Raw genomic sequence first — 27,104 nt, forward strand, 5'->3', positions numbered from 1 at the left:
CCCTCTCCCCCAAAAAAGAGAAAGAAGTAAAGAAAGGGTATTTCAGTAAAAGATAAGAAACAAGGATACATTAACACCCTCACCCCAGATTCCCTGTTCCTTGATTTATAATCCCACTAGTATCCCACTAGTTCCCTTCCTACTTGTGATACTGTGATAGATTCAATTATTCAATTGTTGTGCAAAAATATTCATGTAAAAACCTCACCTTTTCAGGAGAAATCTACTTCCTTCCCCTTGACTTTGGCCTCAGCCATGAGACTTGCATTGGCCAAGAAGATATTAGCAGATATAACACTGAAATTTGAAATGTGCAGTTGGGCTAGCCTTCCTATACTTCTGCAGTCACAATGAGATCTTCCCTTGGATAGTTCCCACCCCTTTAGCCTGGGGCTCAGAATGACTCTACAAGAAAGTACATGTGCCCCAGCTACCTTCCAGATTTCCCAGTGGCTGAGTGACTAGAGCACCACCCTTCGGGCCTCTAGAAAGTATAACACCAGCCCACCTAGAGACATTCTTTGAGACTCAAGGATAAGAATCTAGATCCACATGCACCTCACCAGCAGAGCACCAGCCTGAGTTTTCTTCTTGGTTACTCTGGAAGCTGAACCAGATGATGGAACAGAAAAGGATCTAGAATCTTACCTTCTCCTGCTACTGATAGTATTTCCACTATAACAAATATCCTTTTGATTAAAACTAACCAATTTCTTAAATAACAGGATTTGGAATTTTCCCCCCAACGAACCCGTTCCAATCGACGGCAACAGTGAGAGAAAATTCACACACAATCCGGGCATCTGGATAATGTAGAAATTGAAGTTTCCCATCTATTGATGATAAACTTTACCATTAGATTAATACTCAGCTTGCAAATCCAATAATTATATTGGGTAATACAAGTTCAATAGATGTGTTCTTTAAAAATTATGTAAATTACTCTTCTATAAATCGAATCTCTAAAGGCACCAAAGGGCTATTTAAGGAAATGCCATATTGAAATTTTTCACAAAGAAAATAATCACACTTTGTATCTGTTATGGAAGTTTTCCATACTGGGGGTTCCTAAACTATGGTACACCTAAGTAATTCCCCCACAGGGCAGCATCTCTACAGGAGGACATCCATATCACAATGACAACAATAATGTTAAAATGCTTTACATCACTCTTTATTTCAAAAGTGCTTTGCTAACATAGACTACTCTTCACAACATTCAGGGGAGGTAGATAAGTATTACACCACTTTCACAGATGCAGAAACTGAGGCAGAGATTAGTGAATTGTGTTGAAGGGCATAACATATGGCACGATTAGGAAAAGAATGTGTTGTAGTCACAGATCACTGATGACCTTTCCCACGGCTTCTGAGTCCCACCAACACAAAAGTAGCGAATGCAGCATTGAAGCAAGTCATCGATAGTCTGGCCAATCTAAGGCTACACTTCACCTTGTTGATACCAGATGTTGAATATACTGTCCTTTGGCAAATATTTCCCTCACATGACTATACCTCTGAAACAGGGAAGACTGGGGTTGTTGTAGGTACAGAAGGAGAGGTTAGAGAAACAGGGCTGGGAAGGAGGAAGACAAAAGAAAACACATGAAGGAGGAAGACAGAAGAAAACACATGAGCTAATTATCAAAATGAGGGTGAGGAACAGGAGGCTCGCTGGGAAGCAGCCCAACAGAAAGGAAAGCCACAGCAGAAAAGAAGTGTCATTCCATTTGAAAAGCTCAGACATCCAGAAATGCTATTAAAAGGGTAATTCTTAGCAATGACATTACAGAGCCACTCTTCATGACTTCACCAAATGTAATTATCGGGTCCTTCTGACATTCCCAGGAGGCAGTGCCATTCCTTTCCCCTGGTCCAGGCCAAGGGCTGATGTGATTGACCTGACACTGCAGAGGCTGTTGATAACTCAAATGTACTCTCTTACCATGCCATTTCTCTCCATCTATTCTCTTTCTTCTTCTTAAAAAAAAAAAAAAAAAGCCAATGCATATTAAGATTCTGCCTGAAAAATTCCTAAAATATTCCTAAATATTTGATGCATAATAGGGTAGGAGTCCATGTTTGATTTTTGTAAAGGGGCTGCAATAAGCAGACATAGGAGTTAACAGCCCCTCTCAGCCAGTGCTCCTTTATACAATATGGGACATTTCAAATAAACAAAAAACAAAAAACTAAAATTCATAGATGCCAACTGTCTAGAAAAGAATTGAAGCTAAAAGTAAAGAAATAATATTTTCTGATCTTTCTAGTGCAAAGCCATTGTAAGAGCTGGTGACTGATGTGCCACCAGCTGCCATGGAGGTACTGATGGCAGAGGCAGTACCAAATGAGTGGGGTGACAAGGACCCAGCAGGGAGGGGCTACAGTGTCAGATGAACAGGTGGAAGAGGCACCAGCAGCTGAAGAGACAGAAGTCAGAGCAATGAGGCGACAGCCAAAAAGGAGATGAGAGGAGGTGCTGGCATTTGAGGCTGAGTGTGAGGCAATCGCACTAGTTTGGGTCTAGGCCTCTCTTCAGACAGGTCAGAGCCAGAAATGCACCCTTTTCTTCCTTTATTTCAAGTGGCAGCATCATTCTTTCAGGCATCTAGCTTTAAAACTTCACCCCTCCTCTCCAACAAAAGCAATCCACTGCCAAGCCTGATTCCACTTCCGCATTGCCCTTCGCATTGGTCTCCCTTGTTTTTACTACAGCCTCCTCAGGTTCCTCCTACCATCTCATCCCAAGCAGGGCCAAACCCTCCTACCTTGTCTCTCAGACTCCAGATTTCTCTAAACTTGGTTCCATCCTCTAATCTTCTTTCTGGAGCAGTTTTGACCACGTTACTGCTCCATGTTCTCATTTAGGTCTCACATCTTGAATGGTCAACAGGTCATTGCATCTAGCGAAGTTCCTCTCCTTTCCAAATCTCCACCTGCCAAAATGCCACCTCCTCCAGGAGGCTTTCCTTCGAGTTTCTTAGCTCTCTGCTCCGAGAGACATGCACTGATCAAGTACATGACAACTGTGTACAAGCCTTACCTCTCCTATTGGGCTACGGTGTGATGATTTGGCAGGGTGTGGGGGATGGTGAACTGTGTCTTAATATTTATCTGTCAATTCTCTACATCAGCTACCAAGAAATGGTTATTGCATTTCCATCTCAGGTAAAAAACTGCTCAAAAGTGAAATGAATTGGGATATATCTGTGCATGAATGGAGGCAGTACAAGTACCCTGTAGGTGTGATCCGACTCTAGGACAACACAAATCCACAATATAGCTTTGAGAGATGGAGTAGGGGCAGGCAGATGGGACTATTTGTTTTTGAGTCAAGAGACCTGGGACAGAGGTTCTGCTTTGCCATTCACTAGCTAAGGGCCTGGTGCCAGGTGGTTCTTCTCTGAGCACTATTTCTTCACTTCTGCATGACCTCACAGGAGTAAGGATCAAATGAGACACATCTGTGAACTCTACACAGTGGTTCTCAATCTCAATTATGTATCATAATCCCCTAAAAAGCTGCTGACAACCATAGCAGACCAGGCCCCAACCCAAGTCAAATGAATCAGAATCCTCTGGTAGCTGGACCCACTGAGATTAATTATTCATAAAATACTGTTTCTAATGCATAGCCAAGGTTGAAAACTACTGTTAGAAACTCATAAATACCACTAACAGTAGAACAAGGTACTTTAGGCTGCTGGCTTAATTATCCTTGATTTGTTCAGTTAGGAATTAGTTTGATGCTTTTATAGTTCCATTATATGTGTGAGCATTTTTTGTTTTGTTCTATATTGTTGTTTATGTGCTTAAGTGGTCAGTTCTGAGAGAATAACACCCAATACTCTGCTGTACTCAAAAATGTGCCTAACTCCTCAATGGTTTTTTTTGTTTTCTTTTGTTTTGTTTTGTTTTGTTTTTTTCAGAATAAATAAAAACAGCATTGGGTCCTCTAAAATCTTGCTACACAGAAGCGTGGTGACCAGACAAGCGGAACTGGCACAACCTGGGCACTTGTTAAAAATGCAAAATCTCAGACCCCTCTCCAGAATCTGCATAGTGACAAGATTTGCAGATGAACCAACAGGTGAAGCAAAGGCAAACTTTTCAGTTCACACCCATCTTGCCAAGGAGGTAAGGGCATGGAGAATCACATTCTGTCTCCCATTAACCACTAAAGCTTGGGACTTTATCCAGATGCTTCTTCACTAAAACGTCCATTTGGTAAAAACTAAGAACACAAATCCTTACAAAAGTATCCTTTCTTTCAAAGAAGACCAGTCTTCACAGGGTTTCTCTAAATAACCAGTTCCTCTAAGGTATTTAAAATATGATCAATGTCTAAAATAAATCGATAGCCATTTAACTTTATACAGTGCATAAATAACAAGTATTTGTGTATCTGACTGAACTTACAGTCCCTAAAACCCAAATTCCAAAATTATGAAGGACAGAAGCTTAGCCAACACAGGAAATAATCGCTCCCTGTTGCTCCAAGCTTTCAGACAACTATGCTGTTAGCAGGACCCAAGACTATGCAAACCACACTGTAGTCAAGGAGTTGTAGCAGATTCTCAACATTCTCTTGACCAACTCCCTCGTTTTATGAAGAAGAAAGACCACAGCCACAGATTAAAAGGAGTTACCCAAGGTCACTGAGCACTTGAGGCAGAACCAAGCTCACAACTCAGACCCTGACTCCTAGTCCTACACTTCTTGTAGAGCTTCTGCTACACGTACTCCTCCTTCCCCGCTGCATGGCCTGAAATTTCATTCTCAGAAATTGCCTTGGCCTTTATGTGTCACCTTGCTTCTGCCAGCTATTGTTGTGCTAAAATCCCGGGGCTGTTCTTAACAGTATGCTACAGGAGAAGCTATATCACAGCCTAACCAGAATATCCATTTATCAATCTGTATTTCCAAAATACGTTGGTAATAGAGTCTGTAAAAGCCCAATGCTAACTGCATAATGTAAACTACACAGCATTACTATTAGTCAGCACCAGGAGCATGGTGAGGGAAGGGCCTTTCCTTGGGTGACTAAAGATTAAAAACGAGGGCAACCATTAACTCAAAGGGAAGACAAACCATTAACAGAGGGAAGGCAGCACCTTTAAAAAACATACACAGTATGACTATAAAATTACACGTCTTTCGTTTTAATGAAACAAACATGACAGAATGTAGAAATCTAGATGAACATTTCTCCCTCAAAGTAGCTACATCCCTAGTTCCAACAGAGCTACCTTTGTCGGTGAGATATTTGAACTCCTCTTTGGGGAAAGTACTTAAAAGGCAGTTATTGAGCCACATTAGAAAATATCCTTTTGAATACTGGGCTGTTAAAAATCAGAAAATCCACACTGAGAGGATGCCACTGGAAAAAAAAAAGAACAAGGTGCTGCAGCTCTCATGGAGGGTCTCTAAAGACCTCTAGCAAGTTCGGAGCAACAGCTTCACCACTGGAGAAACACGTGTCCTCCTGGGACAGCCACTTCCAATGGGAAGGCTTTCGTTTGAATAGAAAAGGTCTGCTATTAAAAAAAAAAAATAAAAAAAAAAATCAGCCACTCCTGGATAGCCACACTTGTTGCATTTGATTAAAAAAAAAAAAAATACAACAACACTCACACATGGTTCTTGTATGAATTCTAATTAAGAGACATTACATTCAGAATTATAGCACTCATCGTGATAATTTTCAGAAGACTGTAACAGCTTCTTTGCCACTTAAGGGGTACATAGGGTGCAGCTGTTTACCTGAATGTATTCTTAAATAAGTGACTACTACCATTCTAATTTTCCTAGTTGTAGCTCTGTAACAGGTTACTGACCGCAAGTTCATGTTCCAGACTTTCTTTGCCAACACAGATTAATTACAAGGGAGCCACCCCCACAGTCTTAGGGTGAATTGGGAAAGGGCCGGTTAAATGAGGAAACAGGCCATTCCTTGGTAAAAGTTTGTAGTTTTCTTTCCCAATACATCTTCTTTTTATTGAGAACTTCCATTTTTATCCTGTGTTCCTCCTCTGCCATCTCACACTCTCGCTCTATCTGCTGGATTTTGGCCACATGCACCTCATTCATTTGTATCAGCTGCAGTTGTAAGATGGACATTTGTTGATGGTGTTCTTCCTCATGCATCTTTTTTAAAGCACCTTCCTGAGAGGTTTTGCTCCTGTAGTTTTTATTGGCTGTTATTCTGACAGCTGAACACGAGGGTTCAGGTTGAGAGGTCCCCTCACATACTGGAAAATGTATGAACTCTTTCTCATCATCGCACAGTTCTCTATTTGAAACAGCAAATGATTCTGAAAAACAGTAGCAGAAAACATATGTTCAAAGATTTTACAGGCAGAGAGTAAATCATCCTATTTCAATGACAGGGTCCCCCAGTACAGGATGTATCTAAAATAGCACCTGGTTTGGCCTGCATGTCTACAGGTACCCTTGCCACACCTGACTTTTTTAAAACCCATAAATCCAAGGCAGTTTTCCCTTAAGAAGTAACGATAAAGTGTTTCATCATGTCATTTCTAGAACTGCGAAGTACGGGAACAGTGGATCGCGCTCATCGAGAATTGGAGAACCTTGTTATGTTGATATAAGTTCTGAACTGAAGTGTACAAAACTCCGAAAGAGCAGAAGACCACAGTGCAAGGCCAATGGTGGGTGTTCAGATTAAGTTCTCCGTTTCTCACTTTTTCATTCAGCCATGAATACTTATGTTGCATGTGTTGCAAGGGCACCACTGCTCTGTTTCCTGGTCACAGGTCTTAACCCTTCCCCTGGACAGTCACCTTATAAATGTTCTTTCTTGATGGATGAGTCTATACTTCCTGGCTTAATTTCCTCAGCACACCATTTCTCTTCAGTTCCCTACATCTGGCAACCACCTCTAACACGGCCATCTGGGGGTCAATATTCAGATCCCAAAGACACTTTTCAATGTCCCCCTTACATAACCTCTCCCTAGCACTTGACAATCCTAGAATTTTCTTTCCCTCTATTAACTTATGAACCGTCACTCTCTCCTAAATTTTCTACAGCCTCCTCTCTGATTGCTCCCTCTCAAGTCTCCTTTCAGGGCTCAGACTCTTGTTCCACCCACCTCTTACCTTTTAATATTCCCCCGAGGTTAACTTTGGCTGTTTGCAATCCACCCTAAGTAACCCTCCTAATCTGGATCCAACCTTCCTTTATCTTTCTTGTCTTACTCTTCAAAATACCCTGTGCACTCTTCAGCTCTACCACAGATTACTCACAGTCCTAAAGGCCATGCTTGTTTCCATCATTCTGACTCACCGTTCCGTCAGCCTAGAATTGGGCTCACTATTTGGCACCCACCCCCTCACTCAAACACACACTCTTACTCCAGTCTCCCTTTTTCAAACTCCCCCCTAACTCCTACTTCATTCAGGATCAATGCCACTTGCTCTGTGAAACCTCAGCTCTCTCCTTTCTCTATACTTTCCTGTTGCAGCACTTAACACATACTAGTATTCTTTTGGGACTATGCCTTATTCATTTCTTTTATCTTTGGGACCAATTACTTTGCTTTGTATACAGTGAATGCCTGATAAATATTTACTGGCTGAAGCCTGGAACAAAAGAGGAAAAGAACATATGGATACGAAAGAATGCTCCTTTTGATGGTGCCACGTTTACACTACTATTTTTATAGGGCAACGACATTAGTATCAATTAGGGAGTTTCAACAAGGAAACTAACTCCACTAACCCACGGAGTCTTCTAGCTGTGAAACCAAGGCTTTCTGGAGAAGCTTTACACTTCCAATAATGAGAATCAGCCCCTTGGAGAAAAATAATATCAATTTATACACAAGAGTTGATTACATTATTATGTCCACTCCATTATTGTACAAGATGGGATGCTGGGAACCGTAATGGCTACTGGGGGAAACCTAACTCATAGTATTCTGTTAATAAAAGGAAAATGGCTACTGTTTTTATTATTTCACTCCAAGGGGTTAGGTAACAACCATAACTAGTCCTTAATCAAGGTTAAAGAAAAGGTAAAAATCTTACTTTTGAAAGAGAGAGTTAAAGAGTACTTCTGTGTCATCCAGAGACAATGGAAATATCTCCAATTCCCAACTGCGATGGTTCTGGCTTCAATTACATGTCCTTCCTTCATGCTGCCACGGCCTCCTGGGCCTACCCTCTGGCAGAGAACTTGTTAAAAACTGGCAGTTTAACTACCTCCCTTTCAGGTCTCTGAATACTTTGAAGACAGAGACTACCTCTTATTCATCCTCACAGAGAACCCAGCACAGGGCCTGGTCCACTGCTGGGCATGTGAGAAAGGTGTGGGGGATGAATTGGCTGCATTGGGTCACATCCCTCCTAACACAGCACAACTGTGTAGACAGAACAATGTTTGGAGTGGATAGCCGAGGTATAGGACAAAGGAATGGGAAAGGTTTAATGCTTAAGAACAGGGTCCCTCAGACAGGAGCATTAACTGCAAATAGGGTTACCTCATCTTTCTCCTTTCTAGTCTCAGATCTGAAACTGCATTCTTTGAAGACTAGACACAGATATTTTTTGGTACCTTTAGCTCTTTTCTCTTTGATTTCATTCCAAAGGATACTCCTGAGTTCATGAGCTCACAGTTCTTCTCATCTCTCCCAATTTCTAAATGCTCATTTTTATCTCAACAATTCTAAGCTTCAGGGACCTGATGATGGGGTTGATGACAGCAGCTACTATTTTGGGGGTAGCTAGCCAGGCACTAGGCTAGTGCTTTACAGGTATTACCTCATTTAGTTCTTACAACAACCCTCTGCAGGAGGTAGTATTTATAGAAAACACAATATCCAAAGTCATTTGGCAAGTCAAAAGAACCAAGATTCTAACCCGTCTTCTTCATTCCAAAATCCAAGCTCAACTACACCAGCCTCTCTCTCACTCCTTTACTTGCTCAGCTGATCACTCATGCATCTTAAAATGCAGCCTCCAAGTTGTATCCACTACGAGACCACCTATTATTAAGAATATGGGTGTATATTCCAAATTTTGATCTCCATACTTCTCTCTAGAGCTATGAACATGAAGACAGTATGTCTTCATGTCTGGGAGAAGAGAAATGACTGTACTTTAAAAATGATTCTTTTTAGTTTAAATGTGTGCTAACACGGAGATTTTAAAGAAAAATAGCCAGGCCTCTTAAGAAGACTGGCAGAAGCTGGGGCTTAACACTGGAGAAGCCTGATGGAGTTGTTAATTAACTTTTACACAAATATTAGCTCCAATGCATGGAAACTAGTGTTTAGATGGGTAGGATCTTCCCTTAATTGGAAAAAAGCTATCCTGGGAATGGCAACCTGCTGTAAACACACACCGTGTAATCTCTCTCCCAGGTAAAACAAAGCCACCCAGAGTAGAAAACAAAGTTAGTCTTGTGCAAAATGAATATGAAGGCCTAAGGGCTTTCCTGGGAAGGAAGAACACAGTCAAGGGGGTCATTTGAGTAATTCGAGTAAATTTAATCTCTGCAGGAAAAACCTAGCGTGGCAGTAAAATGGGAAGGAAACTGCTCAGGCCAAACCCAACTCTTCTCAACAGAACAAAGGAAATAGGACTGACTGAGAGAATGGGTAAGTAAGATGTGGTAGAAGCGTACTACAGAATATTACACACCAACTAAAACAAATTAGATTTACACACTGCAGTGGGGATAGATCTGAGAAAATTATTCTAAGTGCACAAAAGGCACACAAAAAAGAATGGTATATCGTTAACCAATGTCACCGTAAATAAATAAATAAATAAAAGGAATGTAACTGATCAAAAAAAAAAAAAGAATGGTATATAGCACAATTTTTAGTGTATGTAAATTAAAATATATGCATACAAAAAAGCAACACATGCTTTCAAAAAGAACATATGAGAGAATACACAACCACATTAGGATGATTATGGTGTAGGAGAAGATAATGAAAGAGAATAAACATATCAGTAACACAAAAAGGGGGCTTTTCACAGATCAATGATGCTAGTGTGCCATGACTGGAAATATTACTCAGTGCCCTGTACTCAAGTTGTCACCCCAAAAGAATAGGGTTGGAATGATTGTGTTGTTTAATTATAGCTTTGAGTACCCAAGTTTGCATTATTCAAGTATAGTTTTATAGTAAATAACAGCATATGAAATTAAATATAAATTCTCTTAAGATATTTGAGTACTACTTGAAAGATTAGTTTGCTTAAATATATTGACATTTAGTCATCCTACCCTCCTGACTACTTCCAGCAAATTTTGTTGGTTCCCTTAGTTTGTTCTGCAAACCTGTTCTCCAAAGATAATCCCACTTGTCTTAAAATGAAAGATAAGTGTCAAAATTATCACATATCATAAATCTATAGGCTATAAAGTGTTTTAATATATGTAAGGGGAAAATATGGGTTTTTTGCAAATACGTTCCTAAGTGTTAAACTTAGGTTTTAAAACTACTGTGTTCAAATACATATGTACATTTCAAGAAAATCACTGACAAAGCTAACAATACCAGGGTACAGTGATCAAAGTGACTAAGTTGAAATCATCTCACACACACACAAAAAATAGTTGGAGGGAGGCCTCTAGTGGAATACTGTTAAGCTCTATCCTGGTTAGATGCCAACAAATTTCTGAGCACCTAATTTAGGTACTCTGTAATAGGTACTCTGTAAGGTATTAGAACAGTGCTGTCCAAGAGAACTATAATACAAGCTACATATGTGAGCTTAAGTTTTCATATAGCCACATTAAAGAAGTAAAAAGAGGAGAAATTAATTGTAGCAATATATTTTTAAATCTAATATATCTAAAATATCATTTCAACTTGTAATCAATATAAAAATATTAGTAAGATATTTTACATTCTTTTTTTGGTACTCAGTCTTCAAGAAATGGTATATATACTTATAGCACATCTCAATTTGGTCTACTCACATTTCAAGGGCGTACTAGCTTCATGTGGCTTGTGGCTACCGTATTGGACAGTGCAGTGTTAGCGATACTAACTAAAGTAAAACACCACACACACACACACACACACACACACACACAGACTCCACGTGTCCGAATACACACAATGTAATGAGAGCTGTAACCCTATTGCAGGTTTTCAACCTTTTCTCCACCAAGACCCAGAAGGGATAATTGACAATTCCAGCTTTCTTTTCTTTCTTGAAAGTAAATTAAATACGAAATGAGTTGGGTAAACTCAAAGCTGTTTTAATATATAGAATGAGTTCCAGTACCTTATCTACCAGTGTCAACAAATTATTTTGGACACATTTCCCAGCTGACGAAGCACCAAGATTCTCCAATGCACTCCAGGTTTGACCTGGAAAAAGGAACAGGCAGCCTCTGGCTATTCTTTAATAATCACCAGGAAAAAAGGGAAGCCTCATGTGTCATATATGTACAAACATCAAATTTAAAATAAACCTCTTTTACAAGTAAGTCTCTAGCAAATGTCACTACAAGGACTGAGAATCTATATTTATTCTCTTCTTGCTAGAAATTTATATTTTGTGTTTATGAATAAATGAATTACATCATTTCTTCTAAAAAGAAAAAAAAGTGGAATGAACTTTCTAGATCTTACCTTAAAATTTCAAAATGGGGAAATAAGACTGTCCCTTTAGAATAACGCTACAAAATCAATACACAATAATCCAGATCAAAGATTTGCAAAGTGAACTGAAAGTGTTCCACACCAGCATCTTCCTCAGCAACATCTCCCAGGAAACAACAGCAATTTGAAAAGCAGCCCTGTTGATTCACCAGCCTCCCTCCCCCAGTACCAGTCCCTTCACTGTCTCACAGAGACTGGATGGGTCTAAGGCAAGCAAGATGGAGAGTAACTGGCTGAAGCTATAAACATCTCCAGAGCAATCAGCAGTGGGCCCCATCTGCCACAGAAGCGGCAAGGAGGAGGAGTAAGAGAGAGAGTTAGCCGTGCCTATGAAACACTGTCTGCTGGGAGGTACCCTGACTTGGGAACTCATGAATCAAAACTCAGATACAGGCTCCCTACACTGGAAAATGATGGATGAGGTTTATGACATTAATTACTATGGACGCCCAACTATTTTCCTGCACTGAACCTTGGTCAAATGATCAGCAAGCAAACTTGTGACATAATTTAGGTTCCCAGAATGATCTGCCTACAGTGGAAGAAATGTGGTCGTCAAAATGTGCATTCAGTTCACTTGGTTATCTTTTTCACTCCACATGGATAACATTCTTGGTTTTAGACAGTTTCTTGTGACTTTTAAGCCTGTCCCTCTAAGTTCAATCTACTCTGGGGACACTAATAAGTGAATGTCTCATCTTGAAGCCAAAAATCAGATTTTCCTAGACAAATGCTTGCTGAGTCCTTGGAGCACCTTACGAGCAGCCCTCTGGCCTCCCCAGGAATATTTCTCTGCTTCGAGGTGTATCTTCTAAAAACTATAGTGAATCTTTATATTAACTGGCCATTCTTATCTAACTGGCAATTTATCTGTATGCATTCCAACCCTCATTTGCCTGGAGACATTTCAATAGCTGCTTAATTCCAACCTTTTAAAGCTATGACACACTACCATGACATCCTTGATTATACGATAATCTTTTTCTTCTCTAAGAATTCTATATGATGTATTTTTCTCTTTTCAATGAAAGTATATTAAAACGAATGTAAAATTTTTCCAGAATTTCTCAAGTTCCCTGGAGTGCCACAAACCAAAAAAACAGTGGATGACGGACGATATTGTAATGGGTAGAAATGCTAGTTCTTGATCTAGGTGAATGCCAAATGGGTGATTGCTCTGTTAGTCTCAGTACTTTTCTTAAGTTTGAAATAGTTCACTTTTTTAATGTGGCCTTTAGAATGACTTAATGCAATACTTTGCACATCATAGGTCCTCAAGAGAAACATTTTTTGAAAAAAATAAGACCGAGTGAATGAAATAAATCTTTAAAAAAAATCTACTTTAATATATTTGAGATAAGCTGAGATGAGCAATTAAGGTACTTCATTAATAACAACTTATTAATATAGTCCTATTTTTCCTTATTCTTCAGTAATAATAGAGAAAAGAGAGCTTTAAGAGACAGCACAAGGATATAAACATGAACTTCTGTCTTACGTACTATATGATCTGAATGTTCTATGTAACCTGAAGATTTTCAGTTGGGAAAGTCAAGGTTATTATGAAAAATTTCTTTTTAATACAGTCCCTTAAAATTAAGGATTTTCAAATTAAAATGTCAAACAGGTACCCAGTGATAACATGCAAGCCGGGCCCAGGAACCGATACCTTGGGCTGTGGCATCGGGGTGGTACTCTGGCTCTTCTTCCGGAGGGCTCTGCAGGAAGTAGAGCTGATCGGGCAGCATGTTGGCGATCTTCTCCTTCCCTAGGACGTGGGTGCTCAGGAGTGGGCTGACGCTCCGTTTCACTTTCTCTCTCCTTTCATGGGCCATAATTTTTTTGGTCCGGGCCTTGATGTTCTCCCAGCACTTCTTCAGCTGTTTGAAATCCCGCAGCGACACACTGGGCTGAGAGTTGTACTCGTGGGCAAGCGCCTGCCACGTACGTTGCTTGAGTGCAATAGTTCGCGCATCGCTTTTCTTACATTCCAGCACATATTTGTACTTTTCTACTAAAGCAAGCAGGATGCTCTTTTCCAATTCTGAGAAGTATTTGGCAGGTTTTATAATTTCGTTGTTTTGCATTTTCCACTGTATTTCTCCTGGCCCTTAGTTATCCTGTAAAAGGAAGTTCGAAACGATAATTACAAACTCCAGCAACAAAAATGCAAGCAAATCGCTTAAAAGTCGTAATCCCCGGCTTGATTCCCTTGTCTGAAATACAGTAGTACTTTCTTTTCCATTAATGTTGACTTATGGTATTCTCAGGAAAACATTCAGAAGTTTACTAGGAATAGGGTTTTATTTCAAAGTAGATGTTCAAGTAGGTCCTTTGTTGTAGGTTCCTGGCCATTCTGTGAATATCTGGTATGTAACAGCAAAAAAAGCAAAGTTGAGCATCTTTTGTGGAACTTCAATGTGTAATTCTAATTTATTAATTTAGGTCTGCTTCGTGTTAGGGAACTGATTTTTCCCCAAATTCAGAATGTTAGGCAGCTCTTAAACAGCTTTCTCAGTTTGTCACAGCTGAAACCAGAGAAGCCACTGTATAACCAAATATAACAGATGATGTAGACACTATCGAGATATCAGAATCATCTAGAAATCACCCCAAAACATTTGACATTTCCATCACTATGTCTGTGACTTTGGATATGTCCATGCTCCTAGAGGAACCTCAGTTATTTTCCTTTTAATTAAAATTGTTGAGAGTGACAATGATCAACAAAATCCAATAAGTTTCAAGTGTACCATTCAACAGCACATTGTATATATATTGCATTATGTGTTCACCACCCAGAGTTAGATTTCCTTCCATCACCAAATATTTGACCCGCTTTTACCCCTATTTACCTGCCACCTCCCCTACATTTCCCTCTGATAACCACTAATTCACTGTCCATGTCCATGAGTCTCTGTTTGCTTGTCATGTTTGTTTGTTGCTTTTAGATTTATAACCTACGTATGAGAGATATCATGTGGCTTTCAACTTTTTCTGACTTATTTTGCTTAGCATGATTATCTTCATCTTTAAAATGAGGGCTTGGGCCACTTTTAAAAGTGCAGTCCTACATAAATAATTTATATATGATTTCAGAAGTGAAAGGGCCTGGGCACTTAGAGATTAAATCCAACAGCCCTCTTTTTTTTTCCTGGGCATTTCCTATAAATGGAATTATACAATATGAGGTCTTTTGTGACTGGCTTCTTTGACTTAACATTATGTTTTCAAGATGCAGCTACCTTGTAGCATGTATCAATACTTCATTCCTTTTCACTGCCAAATATTCCATTTTATGGACATAGCAATTCTATTTATCCATTCATGAATTTTTAATGAGATATAATTGATATACAACATTAGTTTCAGTTGTACAACATAATGATTCGATATACATGTGTGAGATCACCACAAGAAGTCCAGTTAACATCCATCACACCACATAGCAACAGTTTTTCTTGTGATGAGAATTTTTAAGATCCACTCTCTTAGCAACTTTCAAATAAACAATACAGTATTAATAACTCTAGTCACCATGCTGTACATTACATCCCCAGGACTTATCTTTATAACTAGAAGTTTGTACCTTTGGACCACCTTCACTCATTTGCCTACCTTCCACACCTCCGCCTCTGGCAACCACCAATCTGTCCTCTGGATCTATGAGTTCGTTAGCTTTTTTTTTGTTTTTTTTAGATTCCACTTATAAGTGAGATCGTATTTGTCTTTCTCTGCCTATTTCACTTAGCACAACACCCTCAAAATCCATTCATGTTGTTAAAAATGGCAGGATTTCTTTTTGAGTGTTTCTGAATAATACATGTACACATGTGATATGTATGTAATATACATATCACATTTTCTTTATCCTTCATTTCAGTTGAGAGAACTAAGGGCCAGTTAAAGTGAAATGGATTGCCCAACATCACAAAGATGACAACTTGAGAAGGCAAGAACCTGGACTGTCCTGATAGTCTGGTATTTCTATTTTTTCCCCTTAACACAGCAACTAATAGCCATTTTTATTACGCATAGCCCTTTAAAGTCTTTGTTCATTTCGTTAACCAATGTCACCATAAAATATAATTTTTAAAAAACAAAGTCTTTGTTCATATATTATCATGAGTTATTAATTATATATTTAAAAATCCAAAATGACACTACATTTTCTCCATTATTAAAGTCTACATACCTTTTTATATTTTTAATAAAAATTGTATGTATTTAACATACATAAATTTGATTTGGTATATATATACATATGTATGAATACTAAAGTCAGGCTAATTAACATATCATATCCTTACATAATCACCTTTTTGTGTGTGATGAGAGCACCTGAAATGGACTCTCTTAGATTATTTCCAATATTCGATACAGAATTATTAACTACAGTCATTGTGGCTGCACATTAGATCTCTAGACTTATTCATCCTACATAATTTCAACTTTGTACCCTTTGTCCAATATCTCCCCATTTCTCCCACCCTCCACCTCAGGAGGTAAGCACCCTTCTACTCTGCTTCTGTGAGTTCAAATAGTCTGGTATTCTCAGTATCGCGACTATCTCCTTGGGTGACTCAGCCATAACTCCCTTAGGTCATGTTGCCATCCTCCCCATTGCAAAGCCAGCATCTTTCCCACAATAGGTACTTAGGAAATGTCTTATTCCACTGAACCTATGTGCTTTTCGTGACTCTACGCTTTTCTCACATCTTTTATTCACTAGAAGCTTCCTATCAAATTAATCTCTCAAACACATTATGATCAGACTGTCCCTAAGTGACAAGGAATACAGATATGAAGTAAGTGCTGCATGTTTCCATTTGTGAAAAGAACCAACATGCCCCAGTCCTTCTTATGTTCTCCAAGCCTCTGATTTTTCAGAACAGGCAACCATCAAGATACTGATGATGTAGTCCATTTAAAACTGACCAACCCATATCAAAAGAATTAGAAACTTGAAAGGAGACCCATCGGCCAAAAATGGGACACTTAAAGATCAACAAGAGTGAAGGATAGACAAAAATTCATCAAATTATTCTCCTGATCTTTTTGCATGTTTGAAAAGCTTCATACTAAAAAGCAGGAGAAGAAAAGGGCTGTGGCTTTTAAATGTATGGTATCCTAATTTAAAAATCATACTATTACAAGCCAGCTATTCACACACTGTGTCTGGGGAGGGGGTTACTGAAGATGTGACCAGGTGAAATCAGTTAGGCCTGAGACCAGAGAGGACCAGGCCAAATCAAAGAGCCTTGAAATTGAGGTCAAGGAGTATGAGCTTTACATGAGGACAACAGAAGCTGATCAGGGTCTCCTACCATGCGCCCTCTCCTCCCAAAAGTTAAGATTAAAATGAACTGCTGTGATCACAGTGTGTCTACATACCAGATACCCTGCCTCACCTTCATCATGGGCATAGCCGGCATCAAAGCTCAAGATATTTAGATACATGTGAAAGGTGGTCTGGCCCTCAGGTCTTGGCCAAAGCTAAATGAGGGGAAATTTATCTTTGGAGACGTGTCCCTACGCCCCTAAATTCTCAGGGCTGTGCTTCAATCATATAGTTCTAATGTTCCTACAATGACCTAATCCATGCTCCTTCTTCCCCGAAGGTCCAAAATAAATTTTTTGCCTTCATCAATACTCCTATTTCCTATAAATCAATGTTCCCCCAAACTGAAATTTACTAACACTCATCCCCTATATCTCTTCTGTATTATCTCTATCTTCCAAGATATCTGTGTCCAACTTTACTTTCTATCATTCTCATTATGAAATCAATAGGTATAATGAATATTCTCTTAAACCACACAGCTCCCAGAGTAGATTCTGATCCCATCCTGCATCCCAACTTCTCTGCCCCCAGAGATGTCAGTATGTCAACTGTGCCCCATCTCCCCACCCTTTTTAAGAATTACTGCTATAAGGATTTAGTATCTGATTCACAAATGAAAAAGGGATTGTTCTCTGTTTTGTTCTATTATAGGTAATGCTATTTTATATATAATAAGATATATGATTTTCTTATATATGAAATATGTATTATATGTGTTTTCCTTCTAAATAAATCTTTTTTTCTATATTTGATTATTCCTTCCAGGTAAATTCGCGGAAGAGGAATGGTTGCCACAAAAGATGAAAACACTTAAGACTTCTGTTACATCACCATCTGTCCTCCGGAAATCGTATACCAATTTACATTCCTATTAATAGCACACAAGCCATGTCTATTTCCCCACTTCATTTACTCTTTTGCCATTAACATTTTTAAAAACTCATGCCAACTGTGGAGGTCAAAAATGTCACTTCATCGTTTAATGATATGTGAATTCTAGCTCTCAGGCAAGTAAGCCACACTCCGAACAAAGTTCCTGTTATACTTGTAGAATTCAAACTCCATGGAATTACTCACAAGCAATTTAATAATTCTTCTCACAATATGTGCAGTACCAATAGTTGCCACCAGGTGGTGGTGAGCTCGTGGGGAGTCTACATTCACAAAGGATCTTGCCCTAAGTGTGGCCAGTTGAGTCTCTAACAGCAATAATAATAGCAGATAACTTTTATTGAGCCTTACATTGTGGGTTAAACACTATACTAGGTGCTAAATATCCACTATATTATTTAATCCTCCCCAAAATAGATCCTGAGAGTATCATTTGTTACACTACACTATTTTCTGTTAAAAAAAAAAACTTTATTAAAGTACCAGATGAAATTATACAACTGCCCTTCAAAGGCAAACACTCAGAATTACCAACACCTAGGGACCATTAATAGCCTATTAACTAAACTGTTATTTAATCACTAGCTAAGTAAATCTGGAGTTACCAATTTACTTTGCTTCATTTTGTAGAGCAGCAGGCCTCCCTGGGCCATGTGGTTACACTCCGCAGGGCTATAAAGGAATTCTGGTATGAGACAGTGTACCCTAAACATCCCCTATGGATTCCCAGAAGCCTAATGAAGTAGGCTGTTTATCCCCACTAACTAATTATTATTCCTATTTCCCAGATCAGAAAAGTGAGGCTCAGTGATTTGCCTGTGGTCACACAAACAACAAGCAGCAGAACCAGGATTCCAACCCAGGTCTTACACCGATGCCCTTGCCGCTCTCTGCTCCGCTTAGCTCTCTTCTTTCAGACCTAGTGACAGCCTTTAGAACCCTGCTCAAAGTACGTGTCAAATAACGTAGTGATATGTCAACAGGGAAAGGTCCAAGGAGAGAGCAGCTTAGGGGGAGCAGTGCCTGCTTCTGTCTGGCTCCATTCAGGGGCTCATCCCCTCCCTCCCCCGCCCCATCACCTCTTCCCACTATGTCTCGAACCTAGAGCCCATAGCCCCGCTCCCAGGTGTACCTCTCTCACACCAACCAGAGCTCTGAAAAAATTTCCACTGTTGATCTGATAAGAATATATGTTTGAAAAGTAACTGTGGAGATAATACGGAGCTTTAATATGGTCCACCCCTCAGGGGGACACTGACACTGTGCTCGAGCACCTGATTCGTAGTCCTAAGTAAACAAGCACATCTCAAAGGGGTCTCCAAGTGAAGCTTATTAATAGAAACTTCGAGGCTAGAAAGCATATTCTAGCTTAAAACTACTCAGCAATGTCCATAATTGGTTATAGATGACAATATAACAAGCCTTCCCTGCTGCATCAGCTTTTGTTAGAAAGAGACTGGCCTTCCCCACCCTGTAACCCTGTTCATACGCATCATCTTTTTTCTCCAGGCAGAGAAAAAAGTTCTGCCAGGCAGAGTGCTACCCATTCTCGTGCATGTTGTAGTCCAAGGAGCAGCCATGACCCTCACACAGTGGGCCTTCAGCAAACACTAAGCGAATGAATACATTCTGATATAGGCGTAAAACTGCCCACTATGCACTGAATGAGTTATGATGCATGATAAAACAGTAGTACACTAAAAACTGCATTAAGGTAAAATGGTCAAATATAATAGCAAAATCCAAATGCAATGGACATTCCCCCTTGAGCTAGGTGAAGGCCCATGGACAGGGCTAAATAAAAGATCATGATTCCAATAGGATAAAAGAACAAAGAGGAAATAACCAGCACATTTTCTTAAATCACTAACATTGACTAAACCACTAAAAGAATGTAATAAGTACATTTACTATCCAACTAGTATAAAAATCCATCTTTTGTAACTGAATGTTTGTATTCCTCAAAACTTAATGTTGAATACAGCCCATGGTGGCTGTATTTGGATATTAGGCCTCTAAGGAAGTAATTAAGGTTAAATGAGGTCATAAGGCTAGTTGGAGGAGATTAGTGCCCTCATAAGAAAAGACACCAGAGAGGTTGTTCTCCCCCAAGTCCCAGAGCTCACAAAGAGGTCAGGTGAGCACACAGAGAGATGGCACCACCTACAAGCCAAGAGAAGTGGCCTCAGAATAAAACCTACCTTGCCGGCACCTTGGTCTTGGACTTCCAGCCTCCAAAACTGTGAGAAATACATTTCTGTTCTTTAAGCCACCTAGTCTATGGTATTTTATTATGGCAGCCCATAATAAAATAATACACCAACTAATACACCATCTAATGATATTTTAAGTCCATGAAGGTTTAAACTAAGTCCCAAAGTTTGAGCAAAGACTAGAGAAACTTGGCCAGATTTTACTTCTCCTTCCCTTCCTGAAAGAGGGAGTTCTTTCTAGTCAACATTCAGAATGAGAACCAGGACTGAAGATCTGTGGCACTGAGACTATATACAGATACCAGGACATTAACGAACTACTGCTCTTAAAGTGAAATGAAATGAACCGAGACACTGGATGAAGAAAACCTGGGCTCAAATCCCAACTTCGGCACCCACTTAACTGTGATTTTGGGCAAGTCAGTTAACCTGCAATTCTTCATCTGTAAAATGGGATTAATAGCCTCTACTGTGTCCTATTCTCTCTGCACAGCTGTCATGCAATAGGAGTAGGAAAGAAGCATAGACCAGAAGCTTCAATAAATTTAATTCTTTCCACCCCTCCCACCCATACTAAACTGCTTCCAGAAGTAGAATAGTGGACTATACACAATATATAGGTGCTCCTCGACTTAGGATGGGATTATAGTCCAATAAACTCACTATAAGTTAAAATATCATTAGTCGAAAATGTATTTAATACACCTAATCTACCAAACATCATGGCTTAGCCTTGCCTACCTTAACATGCTCACAACACTTACATTAGCCGCCATTGGGCAATTATCTTGAGTTTCATTTCAAGAGGGCTTAGCCTCGCCTACCTTAAATGCTCACAACACTTACATTAGCCTGCCATTGGGCAATTATCTTGAGTTTCATTTCAAGAGTAATTGCCTTCTTCTCATCAGCAGGAGACACAGATGGGTGTTTTGCAGACAGGATAGGATGTCGAAACACAAAATACAATATCCAAAAAATGCTGGTAACACAGTACGCTGTAGGGTATTGGTGATTTACCCTTTACCCTTGTGATTGAATGGCTGAGGGTAGCTGAGGCTCACTGCTGCCGTCCAGCATCAAGAGAGAGTATCATATCGCAGATCGCTAGCCCAGGAAAAGATCAAAATTCAAAGTACAGTTTCCACCGAATGCTTACTGCTTTCACACCATGGTAAAGTAAAATAAAAAAACATCATTAAATTGGAGACTGTCTCTATACTCAAATACTTACTGGATCTTTTATTTCTTAGTCACACAATTCAACAAACACGTAATAAACCCCTGCTAGAGGCTCAGTACTGTCCTAAAATATGTGGGAGATACAAAGACAAGCCGAACCCTATGGCCCGGAAGAAGCGTTGCCATGCAGACACTAATAACTAAAATGCCAGGCGCACTGAAACAGACACCATAATAGAGGGCGAAGGGCCTTGGGCATTCAGAGCAGGGAAGAAGTTGCTTGCATTCTTCATAAACAAGAAGAATGTTGAACTAGATTGTTAAGAATGTGTAGGATACAAACAGAGAAGGAAAGGAGATCACTGAGATAAATAATTGATAAGAAAGGCTCTGGACTCTGAGTAGTTAGGATGATGATGCAAAAAAGGAGGTGCACACCAGAGGCTGTTTCAAAGCAAGAAATGACCGGGACATGTGCGTGTCCACACTAGGGTGGGAGATCAAGAGAAAGCAGAGACAAAGCGGACACGTGAGGATGAACCTAGCACCAAATGGGCAGGCACCAGAGGGGTATTCCTTAAGATCAAGGAGATCCTAGTGCAATGAAGACACAACACAACACAGCAGATTGTGGATGGCCTGGTGACAAGGCAGTGTGATAACCACAGTGGCAAAGATATGCCCAGGAACACTCCTCCAGGATTGAAGGGATCTAGGACAAGAATCTTATTCCCATTAGAATAGACTGGCATTAGAACAGAGCAGGACACAAAATAATGGCACCGATTCCCTGAAGGGAGACTTGGAAAGGGGTTATGCGTGATCAACTTGCTCTAAAGAGATGAAAGGCTATTTCCTATCCTGATTTGTTGCCTCTGTCTCCTGACTTAGCATCCGCCAAACAACCTTTTGGGGGAGCAACATAGATCCTACTCTGCTATAACTAAAAAGAGAACTCAGTCCAATCCTCTAACTTTACAGATGAGGAAACAGAGAATCAGAGAAAAATTGAAGGATTCCTGGGGACCTAAAAGTGAAACTTCACTGTATGTTTTCATGCCCCCACATCTTCTCTTTGGAAGCCTCTCACTGTGAAGATGCCCCTTCGTTAGGGACCCGCGAGCCTTCCCCCACTATTCCATTTGAAAATTCAAGGGCACTGCTCTCAATCTTGACACTCATTTTGTGACGTTAGGCAAGTCCTCTTTCTTCCCTGTGGATCTGCCATCTCTCAGCACTGCTGCTACAATGGTTTTTCTGCAGCCTGATTTCCACGGTTCTCTGCCAAATATGCATAGAAGGTATTTCTGATTCTGGAGCTCCTAGCCAATGAAGGAGACCACTGCAACAGAATAAAGTGATCTCAGCACTTTACTAGTGGTCCCCAACCTTTTGGGAACCAAGGACCAGTGCCCTATGAGAATCTAATGCCTGATGATCTGAGGTGGAGCTGAAACAGTGATGCTAGCTCTGGGGAGTGGCTGCAAACACAGATGAAGCTTAGCTCGCTTGCCTGCTGCTAACCTCATGCTGTGCGAAACAGGCCACAGACAGGTATCGACCGGTACTGGTCCGCAGCCCGGGGGTTGGGGACCCCTGCTTTAGTCGATTTAAGGCCCATACCCAGGTTTAACTCTGTAGGTTAAGCAGTTCCAGGTGAAATGTCTAAAGCAGGTGATCAGATCTCTTGTTCACTACTGTAGCCCCAGCTCCTTAAGGACGGCCTGGTACACAATAGACACTCAATAAATTTTTGTGGAATGTATGTTGAAACTAACCTGCTTGCTATTTGCATTTTTTACTAATTATATTTAGATGTTCTGCTATTTTAAATTTCTCCTTTCACACAGGATTTATCATAACAAAAATCATTTCCTGGCTTCTTCTTGTAAATACTATTGGACTGTGTTCCAGATTCTTAAGAGCCTCACTACAACTCTGATGCCTTCATATTATCTACAGGTAAGAGTGATCAGACATGACTTTCTGTGCACACCTTCAGGTACCTGCTCTCACAGGTTCAGACCTGTCTACCCAGGATGGTCACCTATGCCTTCTCCCATCATCTTTCTTTCCTTCAGAGGTGCTTTCCAGTCGAAAATCTAGCGTAGAAAAACTTGCTTCCTCTAATGTGCTGCCTCCTCTTCCCCTTCACCACCCACTCCAGACGGTCCTGTAACTTGGAAGTGTTTATTTTTACCATCTGTGTCTAAGTGTGACTGTGAGCAGAACCAGCCTTGTGTTTAAGGCAAAAGTTCTCACCTCCCATCCTTCCACTCTCACAGTTTCCCTTATCAGCCAGATGATGGTTCTTAAATGCCCTGACCCCTTCCCTTCCCTCCCCTCCCTGACGGCTCCATCCTAAACCATCTCCCCACCCCCACCCATCCCAGCTTCTCTGAAATTCCTTTGGACTCATTACTGAAGTATTCTCCACAGAAAGCGCTTTTACAATACAGAAAGTCCTCTTATGTAGGCGTTCCCACTCCAGCCTGCTCCTCGGCTATGAGGACTCTCTTTACTCCCACCACTTAGGCAACAACCATCAGCTTTCAAATCTCTGGGCCAAGGGCCCCAAGTGTTTACTTCTTACTGTAGTACTCAGAACTACTCTGTACCGTGACCTATCCATATCCACAGGGTCTCCCCTACCTGAGGCGGAGCTCCTGAGGCTTGGAAACATGTTTTATTTGTCTCTTCAGCACCCAGTGGATTCTCGGGATTTTTTCAAAGAAAGAAGAGCTGTGAGCCCCATGCTGTGTCCTCAGCACTACGCGCATTTCCTGTTCCCTACTGGCCACCTCTATGTAGCTGTGCATTGAGAGAACCTCAGAAATCTCCAGTTCTCCATAGCCAAAAACAAATTAATTATTCCCCTACCCCCAAAGCTCCTGATTTCTGATGATTTAGGCCACATCAACTTAGCTTCCCAAAGCAGAAACCAGTGTGCTGTTCAATCACATATAATCAATCAAGATCTACTGTACGTTTTACCTTAATATCTATTCTATCCTCTCTCATCCTCATTGCCCATATCTAAGGTCAGGTCCTAGTCTCCCAAAATGATCTCTCAAACTTCCAGCCTCTCTTCGACACAGTTACCAGAGGGATCCTCAAGAAACACAGCGACCATGCCACAGTCTGGCGTGTAAACCTCTGACATCTCCCCCACTACCTAAGTGATGAAGTTCAAACTCCCCACATGGCATTCAAGGCCTTTCCAGATATGGCCCTGATTACAGTGCCCTCCACCCCACCCTCTCCATATAGCTTTCATCCCAGCCAGACCCAGCTGACCTTCATGCCCTTGACTCTGCCATGTCCTCCTGGCATCTGTACATGGGGGCTTCCTCTAACTGGAATCCTTTACCCCAAAGTCCACAAAGGGCTCATTTTCATTCCTCAAGGTCCAACCCCTGTGTAATTTTTGTAAAGCCTTTCTCAACTAATGCTCAGGCTGTTACGTGTATTATATTTGTAAAAGCTTCCTTCTAAAATGAATTTGAGGCAACTTACAAACTATGCACACATTGCAACTAGATTTTTTTTTTTTTTAAAGAGAGAGAATATCAGGGCAAAGACAAGATAAAGGTAAAAAAGATAAAAGCTAGGGGTGGTGTAGCATTCAAAACCTCAATCATAAGATCTCATACTCATCTTCTTAGAGGTAGATTGGCCCTGAGTTTTCTATCCAGAATGAGTTAGATACCCCTCTGTGAGCTCACTGCCAGCTATATATGACTAAACTGCAGCACTCCCCATATTTTTTAATTTGCTCTTTGTGTCCATTTCCCCCACTGGACTGGAGAATTCCTAAGGGAATACATAATTTCTGACACATCTCTGTATCTCCAGCATCAAGCATATGACTCAGCATACAATTGGTGCTCAGCAGATGTAAGTTGAACAAATGTCACCATGGACAGGGAAAAGGGTACTAGTACTTACTGAACTTCCTACCAGGCATTTGAAAAAAGCATTGTTTCATACTCGCAAAAAAAATAACTACATGGCTGAGAAGTGGCAGAGCTAGGATCCAAACCCCAAACTGCCTCTATCTCAAAAGCAACTGCTCTTCCACTATGAATGCTGCTCTCTACCTTCACCATCACCATGTGCCCAAAGATTCCTTCCTTCAAGCCTGGTTTTAAAATAACCCTTCTCCAAGAAGCCTTTCCTGCTTACTCAGGAGAAAAGTGAGCCTGAATCCAACCTTGACCTTCCACAATACTCAAATAAGAAATGGTCACAGGTCAGGATAAGAAAAGATGCCTCCTTGGGAGCTGAGAGCTGAGCAGTCTGCTTAGGTATTCTGCAGATGGTCTTGTGAAGTCCTCAGCTCCTCCTTCTACTTTCTTTCCCCTTAGTATAGTCCCTAAGGCTTCTTGCCTTCCTCTTCCTTCTTCAGGGTCCAAAGTCTTCCAGTTCTCCCCATTCTGAACTGAACCCTAAAATAATCTCCTCAGGCTCAGTGCTTCTCTAACCAAGTGAACTTTGTTCAAAACGTACTCATTCGCAACATCAGTTAGATCTATAATTTAAGCATTTTATCAACCTTTAGGGTTAGTGGTTGTCTCAATCTCCTCAAACACATTAAAAGAATTTCAAAATCACAAGAAGGGACAATGACATTTCAAGATACCCAATCACCTGGCTCTCAATCCATCTGAATACTTTTGGAGTGGCCTGGGCATAGGAAGAGACAAACCATTCTTGCCCCAGCATCCTTCCTCTTGCTTACTTACTCACCCCCTACCCTTGACCCCCAAACTCTCAACAGGATGCTTGGTCTCTAAGGGCAGGATGGAATCTTGGTCCAGAATGATGCTGGGGTGGTGGACCCTAGTCTCTTCCTCCACATCCTCTTCCAGAGACTCAGAATCCTTTCCTCTCTCCCCAATCCACCCCTTGTCTTTCTCTGGCACCAAACGCCCATAGCAGCCCTCAGTACTAACTCAGGAACTGTGTTTTTGAATTAACATTCAGCAATTTCCTTGGTAACACGACCGACTTATCCGAAATGCTGATATTATCCTACCTCCGTTTTTTAATGTGTAATAAATATATCCCTGCATCTTATAACCACTCTCCTGATACTGCAGGAACATCTGTAATCTTAAATGTTACCACACCTAAGAAACACCCAACCTTCTGAAGCAGAACAGGGAGACTAAATTCTTCAGTTTACTACTCCTAAATAAAGATGAAATATGCAATTTACAGTAACTAATCATAGCTCCAGTGTGATGATTTAATTAGATAACTCATGCCAACTGCTTAGTACCTAGGGCCTGGTACACAGAAAGTGCTCAAATTTAGCTATATTTATTTACGTACATTCTCTCCCACAATAGCACCTGGGAGTAGGTATTACAACACGCACTCCATTCCCACTCCACCGCTCCCCCATTTACAAAAGCAGAGCAAGGCTCGGAGTAGAGGAGCTTTCCCAAGGTCAGGCGAGCAGCAATGTGATGTTGGGCCCTCGGCCTCCGAAGGAGGGACCCCTCCTATTACACCCTTGGACAGGGAACAAGGGGTCTTAAATGAGACAAGTATGGGAAAGAGAACACAGCGCCCGGCATACAGTGGGGACCCCGGAATGGTAAGATCCAGGCTCTGCGGATCACTTAGATTCCTCCCAAGTGGCTCCCCCGGCCCGAGGGTCCCGAATCCCCGACGCCGGGTGCACCTTTGCATCTCCCCGAGGTCCGCGCCCCGAGGCTTTGTACGCCGCAGGCCGACCCCACTCACCGAGTCCCATCGCGGCGCACGAAGGCGACCGCCCGGCCTGCAGGGCAGAGGTAGCGGCGGCTGAGCCCGG

The 27,104-nt window shown here is 40.9% G+C and overlaps 1 protein-coding gene across 1 annotated transcript; it reads right to left on the reverse strand.

Moving 5' to 3' along the window:
• Positions 1 to 5,135: 5,135 nt before the first annotated feature.
• Positions 5,136 to 27,104, reverse strand: MSANTD3 (Myb/SANT DNA binding domain containing 3). Its single transcript, XM_006911524.3, has 3 exons — positions 27,035 to 27,104; positions 13,320 to 13,770; positions 5,136 to 6,314 (listed from the first exon to the last, which is right to left on the reverse strand). Exons 2-3 carry the CDS (start codon positions 13,735 to 13,737, stop codon positions 5,905 to 5,907), a joined length of 828 nt encoding a protein of 275 aa, XP_006911586.1. The 5' UTR covers positions 13,738 to 13,770; positions 27,035 to 27,104; the 3' UTR covers positions 5,136 to 5,904.

Source organism: Pteropus alecto, unplaced genomic scaffold (genome assembly GCF_000325575.1).
Source record: "Pteropus alecto unplaced genomic scaffold, ASM32557v1 scaffold114, whole genome shotgun sequence".
NCBI lineage: Eukaryota > Metazoa > Chordata > Mammalia > Chiroptera > Pteropodidae > Pteropus > Pteropus alecto.